Genomic DNA, 21,863 nt, shown 5'->3' on the forward strand with positions numbered 1-21,863 from the left:
ATTCTTTTTATATTAAATATTTTTATTTTTTACTTTACTTTTAGGGGCTTCGGGGAAATATTAGGGGTCTGATATTTCCCTTTTAAAATAGAAAAAGAGATTGAGGACACAGGACACAAAGTCCTCAATCTCTTTTTCTGTATACCCTGTTATTAATGAACAGGAATCCTTTATGAGTGTTCATTGATAACATTGTATGTTTACTATAACCACAACTATGAATGAACAGGAGATGATGTAGATCACTTCCCATTCATTCATAATTGAGGATATAGTAAACATGCCATGTCCTCAATTATCTACAAACACTCAGCGATCACTGATCACTGAGTGTTTGCCCTCCTTTCTGACAAGCACTGTCACAGGAGGCTGAGCGAGCAGAGCAGGGAGGAGAGCCCAGCCTCCTGTGACAGAGTGTGCTGTCTCCGCCCCCACACCACTCTGCCGGACTGTGATAGGCGGCTGAGCGGCATGGGAGGAGAGACACCGGCGTATCACAGTGCTCTCCTCCCGCAGCACTCGGCAGGCTATCACTTTATCTCCTTCCAGCTGGGACACAGAGCAGTGCCAAGCAGGGAGGAAAGAAATCACGGATGCGCCGATGTATCAGGAGGAAAATGGCACTTTCGCATTTGGCCGGCGCCCCCCCCCCCTCAGCTCTACGCCCGGGGCCAGCGCACCGGCTGCCCCCCGGTTGTTACGCCACTGCTCAGCAGGAATATCCAAACCTAAAGGTAGACATGAAAAGAGTCTGCAGTTATGACAAGGAGATCTTGCTGTTGGAGTATCAAAGGCATTTAAGAAGCCCGGGGCTGACTCGGTCCACCAGGCTCTACGTGTCACTAAAATATCCCTTTTGAGTGGACAGAACTTTTAAGGTTATGGTTGTCTCTGTGTTTAATGGACCAATGGCTGGAGGACAATGTAAGGACCACAATATTACTCAATATTTCTGAATTGCTGCTGCGTACATACACTTCAATAGACAATCTTTTACCTTTGCAATTGGCTCCATCACCAAAATAGCCATAAGGACACCTTCCACATTTATAGCCTCCATCTTTGTTTGGTTCACAGGCAACTCCCCGGAAACAAGGAGAATCTGCACAGGTGAACCTCCCTGGAGCCGCTGTTCCTGGACTCTTCAATTCTCCCCTTTCTTCTGTCCTGTTCGACAGAGGTCGAGAGGTGTCTACATTGACGCTTTTCCCAAGTTTGATATCAGTAACCGTGTTGTATGATGAGCTTTCAGAAGTCTTTCTGACCATGTGCTCCTTTGAAGTCCTCTCATGCAAGCTTAGCTGGTATCTGGAGGTGTTAGTAATGGTCTGTGCAGTTGGAAGCCCATTGCTGTAAGGTCCTTTGTAACTGGTCTTGGTTATGTGACTGGACAACAAGCCATTCCGAGAAAGGTAGGAAGGCGTTCTCCGACCGTTCAGGGTCTTGGAGATGGTGGACCTTCTTGTATCGCCGATGGTCAGAAGAGAGTGGTCATTCCGAGTGGTCTGCACAATAAGAGATTCAGAACTTCTGCTCGGTGCTGCTGGGCTGGGATCACCAGGAGGAAATAAAGGTTCACGGATGGATTTTGTAGCGGAACCTAAAATGAAATAAATGATAGAATGTTCGAACATATTTTAGGACCTTAGTTCTATATCTTTTTGCCCAAACTCTGTACTATAGAAGCTGTGTTATACTTCCATGGGGGGGTTAAGGAACTAGAAAAGCAGGATACATATCTCAGCATGAGAGCACCTGAATGCAATTTGGAAATTCGGATCCCGAATGCCATTTGGGTCTGGGAGCCTCAGCTTTAGTATTAATATCTGTATATTGTTTTCTGGGGTATGGGCAAAGAATATTCGTAAACTCATCCGAAACTAACTAAAGTTCGGATTTCGTCTGCATCCCGAAATAACGAAATATCCGAACCAAACCGAATTTTTCCGCTGCTTACATGTCTAATGCTGAGCCATGATTGAAAGAACTGAAATCCAATGAATAAAAGGGGTAGCCAGAGAGAGCCAGGCTGGGGAGGAAAGTGCTAGATGATGCAATGTCCTCCAGCCTGCAAATAAGGTGGGCTCTATCGGACTTGCTGCAGCTTCTAATGCACATTGTGAGAAGCTCCCAGTCTACAGAGGAAGCGATTTCAGTCCAGGAGAGGGGCAGCTACAACTGTGTTAGACTGTAAGGAAGGCCGGAGTTCAGCTTTAAAGGAGACTTTAAATAATACAAGGTGCATCGTGCAGACAGCCCCCTAATTAAAAAACGCTCCCAGTGTACAGAGGAAGCGATTTCAGTCCAGGAGAGGGGCCGCTACAACTGTGTTAGATTGTAAGGAAGGCCGGAGTTCAGCTTTAAAGGAGACTTTAAATAATACAAGGTGCAGCGTGCAGACAGCCCCCGCCCCCTAATTAAAAAACGCTTATTCACAGCTGCCGAAAATAAAGCTTTTTTAAAAAAGAATAAAATAAATACTTGTTCCACTTCTCTCACGTTTACACACATTTCTGAGCGTCGGCGGATTATATAAGAATGTAGAAAATATCCCCTTACAATGGCTGCACAATAATTCATTACCCAGTTCAGGAAATGAACACTTGTTTATTATTACTTTAGCGCTCCGCTCAATTAACAGAGCAAATGTTCCATGGAGATGGGTACGGGAGCAGCTAATGGAACATTGTATTCAGCGTAACAAACATTAACATCTTATGTAACCTTTCCAAATACTGTACATATGCAGGAATCGGCTTCTTAAAGTGCAACACCCCCGAAAACGGTAGTTTAGCAGTTTCTGCCTCCGCCTCTCCCCTTTATGAAAACAGTCCTATGTATGGAGGTTCAGAAACGGTTCTGCATGTTATTACCTTGGTGTCTTCCGTTTGTTCTACTGACATGTCTGTAATAGCCTTCTGTGAACGTGGCGGGTGACTCAGTTGTTGAAGGGAAGGGAGTTGTTAATATCGGTACTGTAAAAGTAAACACAGAAAGATAAAACACTTAAGACTTGTACAAGAAAGAAAAGAAAAGCAGGAGCGAGAGCGGGTGGTAGTCACGTGATTTGTGAGGTTCTCTCTACATCTTCTCCGATGCTAGCCGGTTTCCTAATGAGGCAGAGAATGGGCATGACATGAAGGTGTCTGCACCATTCCCTTCATTATTGCATGTAAGTGCAGGGTGTCATAGTGCCACCCAACAGGAGACTGCTGACGCGTTTCATCACTTGGACTTTCTTAAGGGCTGGCTTCTGAAATGTCTTTCTCATTCACATACCATAGTATTCCTAGCAATGCGGCTTTTACACAAATTATGACATTTGAGCATATGGCCAAATAGTGTTTTTGACTTTTTAGCTTCTCTCAAGTACATATGTAGGAACACAAAATACTTGGACTTGATCTATTAGATAGGGACTTTAAGCCTGGACCCACAGATTAAAAGTCTTTTTTTTTTTTTAAGTCCGTGGTGCGTGCATCAAAATAGCATTCCCCTGCAAACAAAAAATGTGAATCGTGAAATCACAACACACACAAAAAAAGTGCACGAGGGTGCTGTGGTTCTCCTCCAAAGAGGAAGGGCCTTAAAATTCCTGAACACCCCGGGGTGCAAGGCTCCTGACAGGGGCAAGGACGACTTAGGACCACCTACCCGAAAGCCGGCGGACCTTGATCCTCCGGGCCCTACTGAAGTAGGGCCCACAAGTACTGGGTGGGTCCGAAGAGAGACCCCTCCCAAGGCAGGTAAACCCATTACGGCCACAGAATCTGCTCCCTAACATTAGGATGGGCCTCGAAGGTACCTGCACCCTCCGACAATCTGTGGAGTTGAAAGTGCTCAGTCGTGCATTAAAATAAATAGGTGCCAGTGCACAAACCTGGCAGGCCATCCAGCCAAGGTTAAAAAATTGCCCCAGGCTAGCCAGAAGGCCTAACCAAGAGGCGTGGTGCAGAACAGATTAGTCTTATGTTCTACCAACAAGGCAGCCCTGGAGAAAGTCCTAACGATGAAACGAGTTGGACGGAGCCTGTTGCATGCGTAGTGTGGGTCAGCCTGTAGAGGCGGGACACTAAGTTCAGGTCACCACAGGTCTGTGCTGAGAACTGCCAGAATACTGTATACTCAAAAGCCCTCGGTCCTCATACAAGCAGAAGGGTGGCTTTTGGGAGAGGTTATGGAAATATTGAAATGCCTTGATTCATGGAGGCCAGTCAGGGGGAGTGGGCATTCCTAGGCATGTTTCATTTGCATGGAGACCACCCTAGGTAATGCCCACATGTGATGTTGAGGACTGAAATTTAATGACTGAAAGTAGTAGACCATGTACAGTCAGCTAGGTTATGTTGGAGGTGTAGCCAGGATATCAGCCGGGCTCTGTCTGACTTGCTATAGCTTCTAATGTCCATCGCAAGGAGCTCACAGCGTGCAGTGACATCAGAGTAGCCGAGGAGAGAAGAGGACCCTGTACAAGACTGAAAGTAGGGCTGGAGCTCAGCTTCAAATGTTCTTAGGTTTATAAACACTTTAATCTAGCCGCAAAGGGGTCTCTATTGTCATGGCGTGGGTATAAAATCTATAGGACATCATCTTACCACATGTCTTTCCATCTCCTTCATTGCCCTGCGGACAAGGACCACACTTGAAGGAACCCATGGTGTTCGTACAGAGGACAGTGGTGTAGCAAGGAGCAGATAGACACTCATCGAGGTCTTCCTCACAAGATTTTCCTAGAAATTGATAAAATAAATGCAGAGGTGTTTACTGTGTAGAATAAAACCTGAAATCATAACTTCACAATCATTTATTATCCTAGAAGAGTTTGGTTTGTGAAGAAAAAGACTAGTAAGCTAGCCTAGCCCTCAATGTGGATGACAGACTCTCACCCTTCTCAATAGTTCTTCAGGTGGTCAGCAGAGCTGGATTACTCCATGTGTATTTAATAGTGTATTGAATTCAACTGGTAGCTCTGTTTGTCCTGGGACCTCTGTAGATGGCCCTCAGCATCAGGAATAAAAACAGCATTTCACACCTAAAAGTCCAGGATGATATTTTATTTAAAATTGCCAACAAAATTCCAATGTGTTTCAGGTGTTGTGAGGGCCCTCCTCCTTTAAGGCTGCAAAGGATCTAAAATCTAAACATATCTTTTGGAGGATATTTTCCACTTGATGTATTGTAGATCTGGTTATTCCTGAGCTTGAGGACATTCACAGTGGTAGCCATTGACCTTAACTACACATGCTGTGAATCTGGTAATTCCTGACCCACCTTTCAGACCTAGGGAGCTTTCACAGTGAAATTTTTCACCTTAGCTACACATGCTGGGCATCTAGTCATCCATCACCCACCTTTCAGACCTACAGGGCATTCACAGTGATAGCCATTGACCTCATCTACGCATTTTCCTGCACTGCATGGATTAGATTGACAGTCATCCGTGTCTGTTTCACAGTTCTCTCCCTCAAATCCTAGAGTGCAGACACATATATATTCCCCTTTTCCCGATGGGAAGTTAATATTTGCCACGCACGATCCACCGTTCTTGCAGCCACAGGCTTTCACTAGAACCTGTGAAATAAGAACACATAGCAATGAAATGGGTAAAATGAAAATCATCAGAATTTACAGTGGACCTAAACCTAAAAAGTGAAGATTTGCGTTCTTATAATGAACATTTATAACGTTAATTGTGCCTAAGCGGTTCCCCTGAAACATCTTGAATCTCTCCTAAAAATTAGCAGTGCATTCCTGTACATTGAGCCACCAGATTTGGAGTAATGTCACTACTATGCTGCTCACTGTTCTTCATGCTAGAGAGGGAGGTGTACCTATGGACCTGCAGGGAGAGTAAATCCGGCCCTGACTGTACCAATGTTTGTATGTATCTATTCTGAGCTAAAATGTAGCACAGGATCAGCGAGTGATAGGACATACATCACTTGTACATACATTTTGGCCTTTCTAATCATCTGAAGGACAACTGGCTGCCCAAACCTTACCTAGGCTACAGAAAAGTCATCTTTCATCCAGCTCCTACAAAAGGCAGGCAGGATATATTTTCATTTTATATTTATCTGAGAGTGCAGATATCATTACACACTACTCTGTGGTGTCCAGACCTTTGATGTTCAGGAGATGTCGGGGATAAAGGTTTGCCCAGAAAATACGCTAAGTAAATCACCAGCTCTAGGGCTTCAAAGGCATTCTATCTCTGTGATCCTGGTGACATAAATATTAATAGAGGAGCCACTTCCAGACGGTCAATGTTTGTGTATGTTCTTCAGAATCACTTCAGATAAGAACCTCAAGCAAATAACTACATTCATTCCATGAACGTCCATTAAAGTCACTTTGATTTGGATTTGATATAATATGTCACTATGTAGCCCTGAAGAAGGGACCCTGCGTGGCCCTGAAAAATTGAGGTTTTTATGACATATTGTGACGACGACTCAATAGTTTGAAACAGGATTTATGATTCTGCTTCGTGTGTGCTGTTGATTATATGATCTTCAGTGTTTTTGCATCATACAATTATTATATAGATCCATACTGTAGTCCATTGTAGCGCCCATCACCTTTGTCATGTACTATGCATTTAGTGATAGCCAGGGCTGAAGACAGCCTGGCTGGATTTGTAGTAGCAATTACATGGTTAATCCCAGGTGTCTAACCTTGTCTGTACCCCCCTGTGCGGAGTGAGACTTTGTGATATTGGGGGACAGCCAATAGGAGACACTGTAATATGTGTACAGTACAACAGCCAACCACTGGGCTTGTTTCAGCCAGTGATGCCTGCTGGGATAGTGTACATATATGGGTGGGAGCTGCCATGTGGGCTCTATCTCGCCTGGACCAGCCATGGATTAAGGCTGGGTCCTGATCAGCCTGCCCCCCAGGCTAGGCCGAGGCCTGGGGGTGGGCAGTGGCTGAAGTGAGGAAAGATTTTCCCCGAGGCTCCAACATGGAGGAGGCCTGAGAGATGGAGAGACGAAAAGAACCAGGACCAGTACAGGCTCTTGAAGTGCCCTGGATCTATGTGGACTTCAGAGCATGGTCAGTGTTTCTTTCTTGGATTGTGGACATGTATTCCTACTGTTACAAGATCCGGGGAGTCTGGAGCGGATGATGGCTACCCCTAGACACCTAGAACCTCTATACCCTCTCTCCCTAATAAGAAGTTCAATAAACGGTTCAACTTGCATCATACTACTGAAGTGGACATCAATTTATGGGCATCAGAAGAGGGCGGTTAGTGCTAATGGGCGCAGCTGGAAATCCACCCCTAGACTGACTAGATGTGGACCGGGAAAACAGCGGCTCCTTGCGGGGAGTTATCAATACACCATAGTAAGCCAGAGTAAGTGACAGAACATTATACAGAATACCTTACCTCCACCGTTTCAGTGGTCTTTGCATTGCAGTCATCAGAGATGGAGAACACAAACTTCTCTCCAGTGTGGGACATGACTTTCCAGACCAACAGTCCTGCTGGAGACAGAGAGGCCCCCTCCGGTCCGGAGTCCAGCATGAACAAGATGGCGGAACCCTCTGGGTCTGACCCCATGAACTGGTACACAAAGTTTTCACTATAAAACATCTGTAGTTTTTCCGGTAGTGAATGAAGCACTGGAGGTTGGTTGTCTGCAAGAGATTCATGGGTGTTATCAGGGCTCTTATGTGGTTTAATTCGAAGATGAGCCCATGAAGCTCCAGATTTCTAAATTCATAAGTGCCATGGAATTTTCTGTGCTGATGTGTGGTAGATATTGGGCAATGAGGGCACCACAGCCGAATCCATTTAACAGCAGGACAAAAAAGCCATGGTACTTGTGAACTGAACCTGGTTTAACTAATTTTGGCATTATAATTGTAACTTTCTGTTTGGTCTGACGCCCTTCAAATCTTTCAAAAGGAGACAGGACTGGGCTGTGTGGCAGAGATGTGTAAATATCAGAACTGGAGGGACAGCAATACAGATCATCTGTTAAGGTTTTCATTTTCATGGTATAGTTAGTAGTCACATGCACTTGGACTTGTTTTGTAATGCTGAAGACATTTTGTTGCTCATACACACCACTTCTTCAGCTCTAATGAGCTGGTTGCTCTAGTTTGTTGTAGATGGCCCATTTTAATGCCTCTTAAAAAACAGTTGACCCCTCTGTCCTCCAAGGAATTTCCCTTTTCCTTAAGGTGTCGGATAACTTCTGAGGGCAAAATCTATAGGACAGAACTTAAACGTTTTGCTATCCCTAAAGGCAAAGAAAGAGTCATTCTTTGGAGGACATTGAGGTGCACACAGGGCCGGATTTACTCTCTCTGCTGCCCTAAGGCCAGGTTCCTCAATGCACCCCCCTACCCCCCCCCCCTCCCCCCCATGGAGAATGGCAGACCTGCAGGCTGCATACAAGTGATCTCTGCAACATCGCTGATGTTGCAGAGATCACTTGTACAAAACAAGCGGCGGCTTCCACGCTGTGCATTTAGTTCTGCTTGCCCAAAGTAGGGCTAAATGTAGAAAACAACTACCCCTGCTGCCCCTCTACTCCCTGCTGCCTCAAGGCCGGGCCTTGTGTGAAATCCGGCCCTGGGTGCACATTTTGAACAGAGAAGACAACTGGTTCACAAGAAGTCTGAAAGAGGCCATCTACATCCAACTGGAACACCCATCCCTAAACGGGGGTGGAGACCTTCAACACCATCTTTCTTCCACATATAAAGCCATTTTAAAATAATTTACCTCAGCAAACCAAAGCCATTACCAAAATTTACACTGTTAGCCATGTGAAGGTGGGGATTACCAGCACGTACGTCCTGATACCAAGGATGGGATTATATAACTAATACAAGGGGTTCCACAACATTAACACCCTCCATCCTGTTCTTGGACAATCAACATCTGCACATTCCAAGGTGAATGGACTCGATTGCCTGTGCTACCTGTGTGGGTATAAATGCAAGGTATGTTCCTGACGCTCATTGGAATTGAAGAAGTGGTTTTGATAAGCTATGAAACATCTTCAACATTACAGGACAAGTCCAGCTGAATGTGACCAACTGCTACTAGCTAGAAATACAAATCCAATGGCAGGTAAAACTGTTTCCAAATATATATATATTTATATCTGTGTATTTAACTGTCTTCCTGGAGTTCAATGCTAATTTAACGCTTATTTTGCCACACAGTAAATCAAGTCTCCTCATCCCACCCCAGAGAAGATATGGTTCATCTCTGTAATTTTCTTTCATTAACATTGGAAAGCTTACTTTCAGCGACTGACCACGTTAACTTGGAGACCTCAGGCTTGCAGAGTAGACATGGGCTGGTCGGGTTTGTGTCATCTTCAGCGTAACAAAGTCCATCTATATTACAGGTCTTTTCCTAGAAAACAACAAGGATATTGTTCAGAAAACATGACTGGGCTACAATTCATCTCACAAACGTTCCCCATCTCCACCCGCTGGCATGCCTAGAGCTGCACTGCATCCAGAACGTATTACTCTGGGAATGATGATGTCATAGGCCGGTTTAACTAAGTGTTATAGAATCACTGTCTGGGGACTGATGTCACTCCTTTTGACATTCTGCTCAGTACAACAAATTGTCCTTACTAATATTCAATTCTAATACCCCGAGGAAGTGAACTGTGCAAGACAATATCTGGTATCTGCTTCATTTTCCTGCACCTTTACCAATTAATAAAGCTTTAAAGAGACCCTGTCAGAGAAAACAAAAATTTTAAATTTAATTACAATCTAGGGTCCATATTGCCCATACATACTGAGACAATTTACCTTCCAGAATGTCTTTGGAGTGTGAGTGGAAATCCACACACGCACAGAGAGAACATGCAAGATAGTGCCCTGGCTGGCTGGGTTTCAAACTGGGGACCCCAGTGCTGGAAGGCTGAAGTGCTAAGTTACTGTGCTGCCCCTAAATGCTTACTTGCTGTGTTTTTCCTTTCCATTAACAATTTTTCTATTATCTTGCAATGTACCTCTGAAAATATGACTACTCCAGGCAGAGTCAACTCCCTAGCACAGTCCCCTCCTGCCATGCATGTCATAGCTTTCTACTCCTCTGGGAGTATCGAGTCATTGTCTGTGGTGACCCAGCTCCTCTGCCACCATACACCCCCCCCCCACCACCCACCTTTACCTACCTTCGCAACCTTTTTCTGAGGGCAGAGTGAAGGGATGTACAATAAAGTATCACTTGACAGCTTTTTTCTGCCAGGCTGCTGACATCACATTCAAGATGGCAGCACCCAGCAGCAGTCTCAGGGCTTTTGAAAGTCCATAAAAGGAAGGTTTTTACAGCTAATAACATAAAAAGAGGCATGGCTAAATAGAACATGAGCCTACCTATATGCAGCACATATCTGCACTAGTCCTTGTGAGTTCCAAATAAGATTTCCTGTGAGTCATTGGCGGTCAGTAGTGAGTGCCCCTTGTCATTGCTAATCCATGGTGAGTGCCCCTTGTCATTGCTAATCCATGGTGAGTGCCCCTTGTCATTGCTAATCCATGGTGAGTGCCCCTTGTCATTGCTAATCCATGGTGAGTGCCCCTTGTCATTGCTAATCCATGGTGAGTGCCCCTTGTCATTGCTAATCCATGGTGAGTGCCTCTTTTCATTGCTAATTCATGGTGAGTGCCCCTTGTCATTGCTAATTCCTGGTGAGTGTCCCATGTCATTGCTAATCCATGGTGAGATGCCTTTTTATTGCTAGTCCATAGTGAGATCCCTTTTTATTGCTAGTCCATGGTGAGTGCCCCCTTGCATTGCTAATCCATGGTGAGTGCCCCTTGTCATTGATAATTCATGGTGAGGGCCCCCTTTTTGTTGGTGGCCAGTGGGTGGCTCAGTAAAATAGGGTTTTCAATGTTCAGTGGCTACTTTCCTGAAGGAGGAAAAACTCCACAGGTCCTGTATTACGTGAACCCTGCTCTATCTCTTTTGAGAGATGCTGGTAATAAAACTATGCAGACACTGTTGGGTGGCAAGTCACTCCACCAAGGACTGAATGCAGAGTGCCACTAGAACCAGAGAATCACGAAACATCTATGTCTGCCATTGTGCCCAGGCTCCTTTGGCATTTGTATTAGAAAAATAAACTTGGCATGTCCATGCCTTTAAAGTAGAATTCCAGATATAAAGTATTATACATACTTACGCTGGTGCAGCTTAGCCTAATGTAAGTATGCATATGTCATACCTGATCGGCCCATGGGGATCTTGTAAAGCACTATAGGGGATAGAACCCTTTACAATTCAAGCACCTTGTTGAGTAGTATAAGCATTGAATGCCTTTATAGATGAGTTTTTGATAAGGTGACCCACATACTAACAACACATATGTGACCCCTCTTCCCTATCATCCCATCAGCTCATTTATGAGGGGGGTTGGGGCTGAAAGGAATGACACAACATACCTTAAGCTTACAAAGCCCATCAGACACAGGATCGCAGGTCTGGCAAGCTCCATCATACAGAGTCACTGATTTAAAGTTACTGAAGACCTCGCCATCGTTGGAGACCTGCACATAAAGACGTGGAATGTAAATTGCTTCTCAATAACACATAATAATGCAAAGTGCTATTGCACAAAATCCGGCGCAGACAGAAACATAATAATAGCTGCAAGCTGCATCTCCATCAGTTTAGATTTTAATCTTTAGATGTCCTTATCAGCTCTGACGGCAGAGCTGATAAGGACATTACAGACTGCATGCAGACCGCCCTAGATAAGGCCCTCATGTAATGCTGAGCCTAAATGACTGAAAGAAATTAAAGGGGTGGGCTAGGGACATTCAGGCCGAAGAGCAAGGAGCTAGACAATACTGGACATCCTCCAGCCAAGAAATGAGGCGGCTTTCTTAGTTTCAAGATTTCAGAACCTCTTACAATTGTATCGACTGCCATGGTCACAAACCACTCCTTTTAACTATTCCCTATTGGTCCTTTAACAGGATGGGTGACCTCTATGACCAATAGCAAACTGAGGGAGGAGGTGGGGAAAAGAAGAAGGGGTAGTGCTCAACTTTCTCAACAAAAGTTGAAATTTGCCCTTAAGGGTTTTGTGCTTCAGAGCTCTGAGGGTCTGAGTAAGTTATGGGAAGGTATTTGCCAGTTTCACATGGTTTCCTGTGCTTTATTTATGCTCTCAGTTTAGGTAGTGTAGCTATAAGCCTATAGTGTTCACCACCTGCTGGACGTTACTCAACACTGCAGCTCAGGTCTTGGCAGTGCTCACCTGTACCCTGATCATGAAAGCCTAATTAGACTGCTGAACATTTAAGCTGGCCATAAACCTATAGTTTTTCTGCAGATTTTCTATGGTCAGATGGAAAAAGTGCAACAGATTCCTCCATCTACTCTAAACTGTGTGGATGGAGGAATCTCCTACTGGGCCAAGCTTCCGCATCTTGCTAGCCGGCCCCGCTGGCTGTGAAAATACCTGAACAATCTGATTAGATGCAGGTATTTTTCAGGTCTTTTGAGAGCTTACCAAGATACTGAAACTCAGTCCAGCGGGAGATGTGTTCCACTTTTTCCATCTGACCATAGAAAATATGCAGAAAATCTATTGGTGTATGGCCAGCTTTAGCCTGTGTATGATCGGCAGGCTCATCTGTTTGCTCATGCCCTGGATGGAGGTCTGTTTGTCTCTGACTTCTATCTGACTGCCTTATTGACACAGTGGGTCCAGCTAACTCCATGACAGGTAGGATTAAGCAATAACAGCTGAGCTTTAATATATAATTGCAACCAAACATTTGATTTAGATTTTTTGAATGGTAAGGGTTAAACCTTTCTCCATAAAAATACCTTGACTCTCCACTTTGCAATTGGTTTGTCATCCACTGGATCCATTCCATCAGCTTGGGCAGCGTCTACGGGAATCTGACAGTCAATGGCTCTGGAATTCCTGAAGGTGGCATCCATAAGCACTGGCTCAAGAAGGATCCATTTGCCACCACTATACTGGGAGGATGGGAAGAATGAATACGTGTAAAAAATGGTTTAGTCATGCATTCATTTAAAGTGGACCTAGACTTAGGCAAACAGACTGTATCTTAGAAACAGCAAGAGATGAGTCCATTGTGAATGATAGAGCACTAACAGAACTTTGAAACCTATTCTACAGCACTGCATAGAGACCACCATAATAGCAGAGTTACACAGTTTCATTGGGCAGCTTTTTCTGGTTCAGTGCCATTAATGCAATTCAGTAATTAGAAGCAGGAGTCAATGGGATCTTCCCCTGTTGATGTACACTATATTGCCAAAAGTATTGGGATGCCTTTACACGCACATGAACTTTAATGGCATCCCAGGCTTAGTTCATAGGGTTCAGTATTGAGCTGGCCCACTCTTTGCAGCTATAACATCTCCAACTCTTCTGGAAAGGTGTCCACAAGGATTAGGAGTGTGTCTATGGGAATGTTGGACCATTTGTGAGGTCAGGTACTGATGTTGGACAAGAAGGCCGGGCTCGCAGTCTCCACTCTAATTCATCCCAAAGGTGTTCTATCGGGTTGTGGTCAGGACTCTGTGCAGGCTAGTCAAGTTCCTCCACCCCAAACTCCCCCATCCACGTCTTTATGGACTATGCTTTGTGCACTGGTGCGCAGTCATGTTGGAGCAGGAAGGGGCCATCCCCAAACTGTTCCCACAAAGTTGGGAGCATGAAATTGTCCAAAATGTCTTGGTATGTTGAGGCCTTAATAGTTCCCTTTAGTGGAACTAAGGGGCCAAGCCCAACCCGTGACAAACAACCCCACACCATGATCCCCCCTCCACCAAACCTTACACTTGGCACAATGCAGTCAGGCATGTACCGTTCTCCTGGCAACCGCCAAACACAGACACATCCATCGGATTGCCAGACAGAGAAGCACGATTGGTCACTCCAGAGAACACGTCTCCACTTCTCTAGAGTCCAGTGGTGGCGTGCTTTACACCACGGCATCCAGCACTTTGCATTGCACTTGGTGATGTAAGGCTTGGATGCAGCTGCCCGGCCATGGAAACCTATTCCATGAATCTCTCTATGCACTGTTGTTGTGCCAATCTGAAGGCCACACAAAGTTTGGAGGTCTGTAGCTATTGACTCTGCAGACAGTTGGCGACTTCTGCGCACTGTGCGCTTCAGCATGCGCTGACCCAGCTCTGTCACTTTACGTGGCCTACCATTTCGTGGCGGAGTTGCTGTTGTTCCCAGTTGCTTCCACTTTGTTATAATACCAGTAACAGGTGACCGCGGAATATTTAGTAGCCAGGAAATGTCACGGAACACCTGAATCCAATGATTTGGAGGGGTGTCCCAATACTTTTTGCAATATAATGTATATCTCCTGATAGGCTTCTGCTGAAAAGCTAGACTTCAGATTTTAGATATAGATCTCCTCTCCACGCTGTCAGACATCTGGAACTATTTAAGTTACACATACTCTTGTAAAGGGTGAAAACACTCTTTAAAATCTACAGATTTGGTACCACTGCTCCACCTCCCAGTCTTTAACCTACTAAGGTACATTGTTAAACATGTTGATGTCCACCCTGAGCTTCCCTGCACTGGTGAACCTACTAAAGTACCTCATCCTTTCCCCTTGTATGGTGGACATTCTATCTGCAAGCTTGATTTCACTTTCTATTAGGTAGCCCAGTATAAAGCCACATTCTCAGTTACCCCTTGACTAGTTGGTGTGGCTTTTCACACTTATTACACTTCATAGGTCCATAGAACGCTGTCAACACAAACGCTACCCAAGATACACCACATATCCAATCAGTGACCTCACGGAAGCTACATACCTGTTGTTTAGTAAATTCACACTTAAGGCTGGCTGATTCCTTGAATCCTGTCCCAAAGACTCGTACAGAGGTGCAGTCGTATCTTCGAACGTCACACAGTCCAGAATTTTCAAGCTCAGAAATTTCAGGACCTTGGTCTTTACAAAGTACAAGAAGATGACAACATATTAATGTAAATACATCTCCACCCTGCCTGTTTAAATTCTCTATTTGAAGGGTGGATTACTGTTCTTTAACCGTGACATTCAGTTTAGTTTTAAGTTAGGTGCTGACCCTCCTTATCTGGCAAATTAGAACTATGTTCACACATTGAACATAGCCCTGTCCACTAGCCCTGCTCACATCTAGCCCTGCCCACTGCTTTCTGGATTGGCAGAACTGCCTCTGTTACTAAAACCTTACCACTGTGAGTTGCAGTGCCTGGGAGGGGGAGCGTATGAGACCCATATGAAGGAGAAATTGGCTTAAGCAGGGATGGTAAAGAAAGTGTTTTGTTTACTTTAAGAGGCTTGTGCATCACATAGTAACTGGATTTGGTAGTTGTTTAGACAATCATACTGGAGCCTTTAGATATACTTTAAAATGGATCCATAAACAGTTCCAGTTAGGGAGAGAAAGACAAAAAGAAAACAGATCCTACTGTGCTATCTCCATAGAAGACTTTCAATGTCCTCTAACTGGTTCCAAAACCATGGGCAATAATATGGAGTGGCCCCCTTTCCCCCTTTGCAGCTATAACAGTCTCCAGTCTTCTTGGATGTTTTTCCACAAGAGTTTGGAGTTTGTCTGTGGTAATTTGTGTCCATTCAGGCAAAAGAACATTTGTGAGGTCAGGTACTGATATTAGATGAGAAGATCTGTTTTGCATTTGTCCCGAAGGTGTTCAGTAGGGTTGAGGTCAGGGCTCAACCAAATGCTCCGATACCTTCCCCAATACTGGAACTTTCGGTCAGAGGAAGTTTTCCTCTGACTGGCAGTGCTGCGAGGGAACATGGAGCCGGCTCCCCGGCCAATTAGAAAGTCGGGCGGCAGGTAATGACTCGACTCAGCTCCATTCTGTTTAGCCAGCTCCATGCTGATTGACCTAGAAGCCGGCTTCCCAGCCAATCAGCATCGAGCCGGCCAAACAGCATAGAGCCGACTTCCGGGCCAATCAGCATCCATCCAGCCAAACAGCATGGAACCTGCTTCCCAACCAATCAGGAAGCAGAGCGGTGTCCTGGTTGACCGGGAAGCTGTCTCGATGCTGATTAGCTGGGAAGCAGGCTTCCCGGCTAATTAACACCGAGCCGGACAAACAGCATTGAGCCGGCTTCCTGGGCAATCAAGAAGCCGCCGCACGGCTTCCTGATTGTCCAGGAAGCCGGCTCCATGCTAGCGGTAGTACCGGTACTCGGTATTAGCGAGTACTGAAATATGAATATCGGTACTCGATAGCAAAAAAAATAGTATCGGTACATCCCGACTTGCAACAGTACCATTCATTGGAAACACCTGTATATATCAGAAATGTATTTATGACGACTTGTGTAACTACTGAAAGGTTCACTTTAACTACAAGCAAAGCATGAACTTACCAGACAAAATGCTGCAGTCATATGAACTGTAACCATTGAAGCACGCACAGCCCCATTCCATACACTGTCCATTGCCACTACACATGTTGGGACATTTCAGGGCTAGAATGATGGGGTCAATGGGTATCTGGGAGTGTTTTGCTTTATCATGCCCGAGTTCCACAAGTTTCCTTTCACACTCATTTTCCAGTAGGGCCTCCCCTGCTTCCACCCAGCCAAGGTCATCCTTCAGCATGATATCCGTGATACACATATCAACCACATCCATGAGACGCTTCTCCAAAAACCCAACACACAGTCTCCCAATGCTCGCATTATATACCGCCTCTTGGCAAACTGCTGAAGCGTATGAATGAGTCAGTCCTGAAGGAGTTGGCCAAGAAGGATAAAATTCCTGGTGTGAGTCACTGGTGTGATCTTCGGGGAAGAAGTAGCTGAATCCTTCCAAGTCAGTTTGGCTGAGGCTTTGATATGAAAATGTTTGTGGATACTCATAGTAATTCTGGCGTTTAGTCCGATTCCTAACATGTGCTTTGTGATCCCATCGGTTTTCTTGGTTCTTATTGCTTCCATTGGATTGAGATGGTCTTCTGAATATCACATTTTTTTTCAACTCATTCTTGGGCTCTTTAGATTCACTAGGATTCTTATGAAGGTTCTCCTCACCAGATGGTGTGTCATACTGTATTGAAACATCGGGCAATGAACGCTTGCTTAGTTCTCGTCCAGGATCAGTGTAGGTGTACTCATTGGTAACATCAAGTGCTGGTATTAAGGAGGGGAACCTCACATTTTCATTGCCACTGCAGACAAGAGAATCTTGCGGTGAATTTATAAAAAGCATGTTCACAGATGGATGCAGCAGGTTTGTCTCTGCCGCGCAGCTACAGTAGTTCCTTTTTTTGTTGATTGGCAGTGTGAACTCTGGAGGTTTGTCAAAAAAACTTTCTCCAGCAGAAATCCTGAGGAATAATTTCAAACAATTATAAAATTATTAATGAAGAACTCTTCTGACATGAGCTGTGAAATGATTGTGGGGATATTTTAGTAACATTTTGTTTAATTGCTGCATATCGGTTATACACCGGCTAGACATAATGTAAAATTCCAATCCATTTTCTACATTTTAGTGAGGATACCAGAATCCTGCTCTGTGATTGGTCCACTGCCACCCATTTAACTCTGTTTGAGGTCATATTAGAAGCAGCATGTTGCATGACATGTAGCAACCCTATCACTGGACTGGAAGTTCCATCTTTGGTTAGATGCAATACAGCCAGGCTATGGACAGCCAAGTACTTCTATATTTCCAAAATGTACCTGTATTGAAAAGGTTAGATCTTATACTTACCCTACCCTAAGCTTTTACCTTTTGTGGCATTGCGTGGCAATACCACTGTGTTATGTGGCCTCCAAATCTCCATTCCATGGTTCCATGCCTTTTTAATAGGGATTATGCACCTGTGTACAGCCCTCATGAAGAGGGTGCTGGGATTTGTTCAGGGCCCCCACCTGTGAGTCAGGAGAACTCCACCCAGGGGTCAGTGTGGAGGCCAGTGCAGCAGGGAGCTGCAGGTTCGTGAAAACATATTGGAAGGATTGGCATGTTATTGCCGTTGTCTGGAGGAACCAGACAGTGGCCCTGAAGATTGGGGCTGGAGCAGCAGTGCTGCAAGAGAGACTTATTAAAAGACTGGGACACCGTGAGTGTTTGGGACAACTCAAGGATTGGTGAGCCCCTATCTGTCATATGCTACAGCAAGTTATTTATGTTGGATTTCCTTTTTCTGCCTTTTGGCAGGGGCGTATCTGCCGCGAGGCAAACAAGACGTTTGCCTGGAGCGGCAGATTCCCTGAGAGCGGCGTTGCTGTGGCTCTCTCCCCTTGATGAATTTTATTTATCAGGGGAAGTGAACCAGAGGCTAGGGGGGGGCGTTGCTGTTTTGCCTAGGGCAGCAGCATTTGTAAATACACCGTTGCCTTTTGGAATTAATAAAAGACTGTCCTTTGTTCTGTGAAAACGGCTTCATGACTGGTCCTTAAGTGCTCGCCATTTGTGCTAACCTCCCCAACGTCACACTTTCCATATGAGTGACACAAATCATCTTCCAGAAAGATCCCGGGGAATACAGAGCAGACAAAATCTTGCAAGGACATGCTCCCGCAAAGGACTAAACTGTCTTCCTGCAAGAATTTGGGGTACTCATTAATCCTTAAGAATCTCCCCAGAACGATAGTGATGTCACACCCATAGATGCGGAAGACAGGGGTAACATAAGTATGAAATCTAACTTTTTGCTTTACAGGAACATTTTGGAAATACTGTCAGCCAGCCATTTTTTAGATGGTGGGATGTCAGAGCTAATTAGTGGAAACTGCTTGGTGGAACATTTATACATAGGTCCCTAAGTGTGTATGTACTGTACATGATTGTGCAGTACAATAGGCACTAAGGTTTGACCACACAGACACTTCATAATGTAACAGGCTTGGTCAGACCCGACTCTACTCCTTTGCGTGTGATGAGGGGTGTGCCTGTTACTCAGCTATGCCAACACAGAGTGCTGAAGTGAAAACTCAAGCAACTGCATTCCCACTAAGAGAAACAGTTCCTTTAAGGCATTTTCAAGTGGAAATCAGGTAGAAATCATGACATGCAGCGGCAAGGAACTATATAGAATAAAAGTTGTGAGAATTCAATGAGGTTTTAGAAGTGTGTGTGAGCCAAGTGGGATTTCTCTTACTTCCAATGGTTGATGAAGTACAAGCGGCTGTGTGACGTCTCCTCCAGCTGGGCCCCTTTAGTATCATGGAAATCATTGTTAGGATTTCCATCGAACGTCCCGCACAGTCCCAGCGTGTTCTTGAAGTCCGAGCTCGGAGCTCTGAGCGTCAAACTCATCCCCCAATCACTGACATCAGCACGGATGAAAGCTCCTGAGGAGAAGGAGATCTGGAGGAAATTTAGAAAGTGGATCAATCAAAGAACATGATGGAGGCCACAAGAATGATATGGTCTTCATGGATATGGTTAATAAGGTAATACTTTAGCAAGACAATGTCACACACATGGCTATAGGCCCACTCTTTGGACAAAACGTTTTATTTGCTATACTGATGAATATATGGTTGAGTTAAGATGTTTGCTTTGACTCAGATCACACAGTCAGTAATGGCTATTGTGTTGTTGAAGAACCAGAAATCTTTGTGACTCAAGCAGAACTGGAGTTAAAATAGATTGAAAGCTGATGATCATCATGTTCTTCTGCAAGGAGTCTGTAAGAATAAATTCCTAACCTTTTATACATCAGTATTTCCTATTTTTCTCTTTTTGCCTGGAGAAACAATTTAAAGCCCATCTCCAGGCACAAAGCAAAAAAACCTATTGCAGTGCTAAACACCACAAACACCCCCCCCCCAAACACACACAGTGCAAGGGTTGTGGTCAATAGCTCTTTCATTGCACATGATAACAGCACTGGACCGCCCACAGCCAGGAGCGACATGGAGAAAAGGAGAGAGCCAGAGCATGCTAGAGTGGGGAGAAGGTAAGTAATATCTCCTTTTCTTGTACCCCCTAGACCTAATGAGCATTTATCCCTTGCGTTGTGTGGGTGGTGATGGTAGTGGTGGTATGGGGGTTATTTGGGGCGTAATTGCAAGGTTTTTTTTTATATTTTGCTTGGAGTTGGGCTTTAAGGACAGTAACAAGGGTAGCTTAATGGAAAAGTTTAGCCTAGACTTTTATGACCATTCTGGGGTTCAGGCCAGCAGTGAAGACTTGGCAGGAAGCCAAGAAGGTTTGGGTGTCGTTGTCCATTCCTTAGCTTTGGGGATGCAGAAAAAAATAGCTGACTCAGTCATACTTGTCAGCGGAATCCTTTCTAGCCTTTGCTGCTATACAGCACATAAATCCTGGAATTTCTCTGAGGCTTTTACATGCAGTGTTACCGCTTACAGTTTGCTCGTAATCTGCACCATTACTAATCCACTAACGATCCTTGACCGCCCATCAGACGCTTAACGCAGTGCAAGCAGATGTAACATTTCAGAATTTCATGTCGATGCATCTGGATGGAAACTGTATATATGTGTCCCTTCTCTGTTATAAACTTGCAACGGTATTAGAATGTTGGCAGCAAGTATTACACAATAAGGCGACGCCGTCCAAAAAGTAGGATTTGCGATATAGCAAAAGAAAAACTGAAACCGACAGTGTCTGTGACAGGATCTCATTTATCCAGATTATAGTGTAACTAGTAGTAGTTAGTCACATTCAGCTGGACTTGTTCTGCAATGTTGAAGACATTTCGCAGCTTCTCCAAGTCACTTCTTCAGTTCTAATGAGTACCAGGAACATACTCAGCATTTTTATTCACACAGGCGCCATAGACAGGAACCTTGCTCTCTCTCTCTCACACCAATGTCACCCCCCCCCTTACCTTTTCTGTTGTGTTGTGCAGAAAAAAAACATATTCGCATGCCCAACAATGTTCTGTAGGGATCCGAACTCTACCACTGCACAGCAGATTCCACCATCTTCTCTGATGTCATCAAGGGGCCAGCTGTCTCTTCCAGGTTCTTACAGGTGGGCACAGCATATGTGCGTCATCAGGAAGGCTGATTGCAAGAACCAGGAAGAGACAGCAGGTCCCCTGATGATGTCAGAGAAGAAGATGGCAGCATGGGACTGGCTCTGCCATGACGGAGTGGCAGATTCCGACAGAACATCCAGAAAGAGACAGCTGGCCCTCTGTTAACACTCCATATGAGTACCCCAAGGTCTCCTGGAATGCAGTATGTGGGTATCTCAGTAGGCTATGGAGAACAAGTACACGGTGATAATGCAGGAAGTAAAGTGACGCTTCCCCAAAAATCTTATCTAAAAAATAAATTCATATCGGACTGTTAGGGAGGTGGGTAGGAGTGGAATTAGAGAACATGGATGGGGCGGGAGAAGGTCAACTTTAATCCAATCACCATGGAATGTTTCACAGTAGGTGTTGATTGTCCAATTGGATGGATATAAATGCTGAGATAAGTTCTTGACACTCATAGCTGAAGAAGTAAACTGGAGAAGCTACAAAATGACTTCAACATTACAGAACAAGTTCAGTTGAATGTGACCAACTACTGCTGGTTAAAATTGACAATTGTCTTTTCCTCCCCTGTATGCCAATGGCTTTGCTTGCACAATGTTTGGCAACTAGTGACATCAGTGAGCTGGGCGTGAAGCCGGACAGAGCGGCAGAGGTCGCTAGGAGCTCCTAGCAGCCTGGAATGCTGTGGCCACCCCACTGCCACCATCCCCCCCCTGCCACTCCCCAATAAGATGGCACTTGACATAACTGCCTCAAGTTGTCTTATTATAGGAATGGCCCCGAGCTGTCCACAGGGCCACTGCTAGACTATTTTGCACCATAGGCAAGACCAGCTACTCGCACCCCCCAGCCCCCCTTCCG

The 21,863-nt window shown here is 44.9% G+C and overlaps 1 protein-coding gene across 1 annotated transcript in view; it reads right to left on the bottom strand.

Moving 5' to 3' along the window:
- VWDE (von Willebrand factor D and EGF domains) overlaps positions 1-21,863 on the bottom strand; it is a 63,917-nt gene that overhangs the window by 17,422 nt on the left and 24,632 nt on the right. Inside the window, 11 exon segments of the mRNA XM_018571073.1 lie at positions 998-1,600; positions 2,584-2,675; positions 4,586-4,730; positions 5,352-5,571; positions 7,397-7,647; positions 9,271-9,385; positions 11,440-11,544; positions 12,836-12,991; positions 14,825-14,961; positions 16,402-17,363; positions 19,146-19,354. Coding sequence (XP_018426575.1) covers positions 998-1,600; positions 2,584-2,675; positions 4,586-4,730; positions 5,352-5,571; positions 7,397-7,647; positions 9,271-9,385; positions 11,440-11,544; positions 12,836-12,991; positions 14,825-14,961; positions 16,402-17,363; positions 19,146-19,354 — 2,995 coding nt within the window.

Source organism: Nanorana parkeri, unplaced genomic scaffold (assembly GCF_000935625.1).
Source record: "Nanorana parkeri isolate BGI_ZX_2015 unplaced genomic scaffold, ASM93562v1 scaffold1667, whole genome shotgun sequence".
In the NCBI taxonomy this organism is placed as follows: Eukaryota; Metazoa; Chordata; class Amphibia; order Anura; family Dicroglossidae; genus Nanorana; species Nanorana parkeri.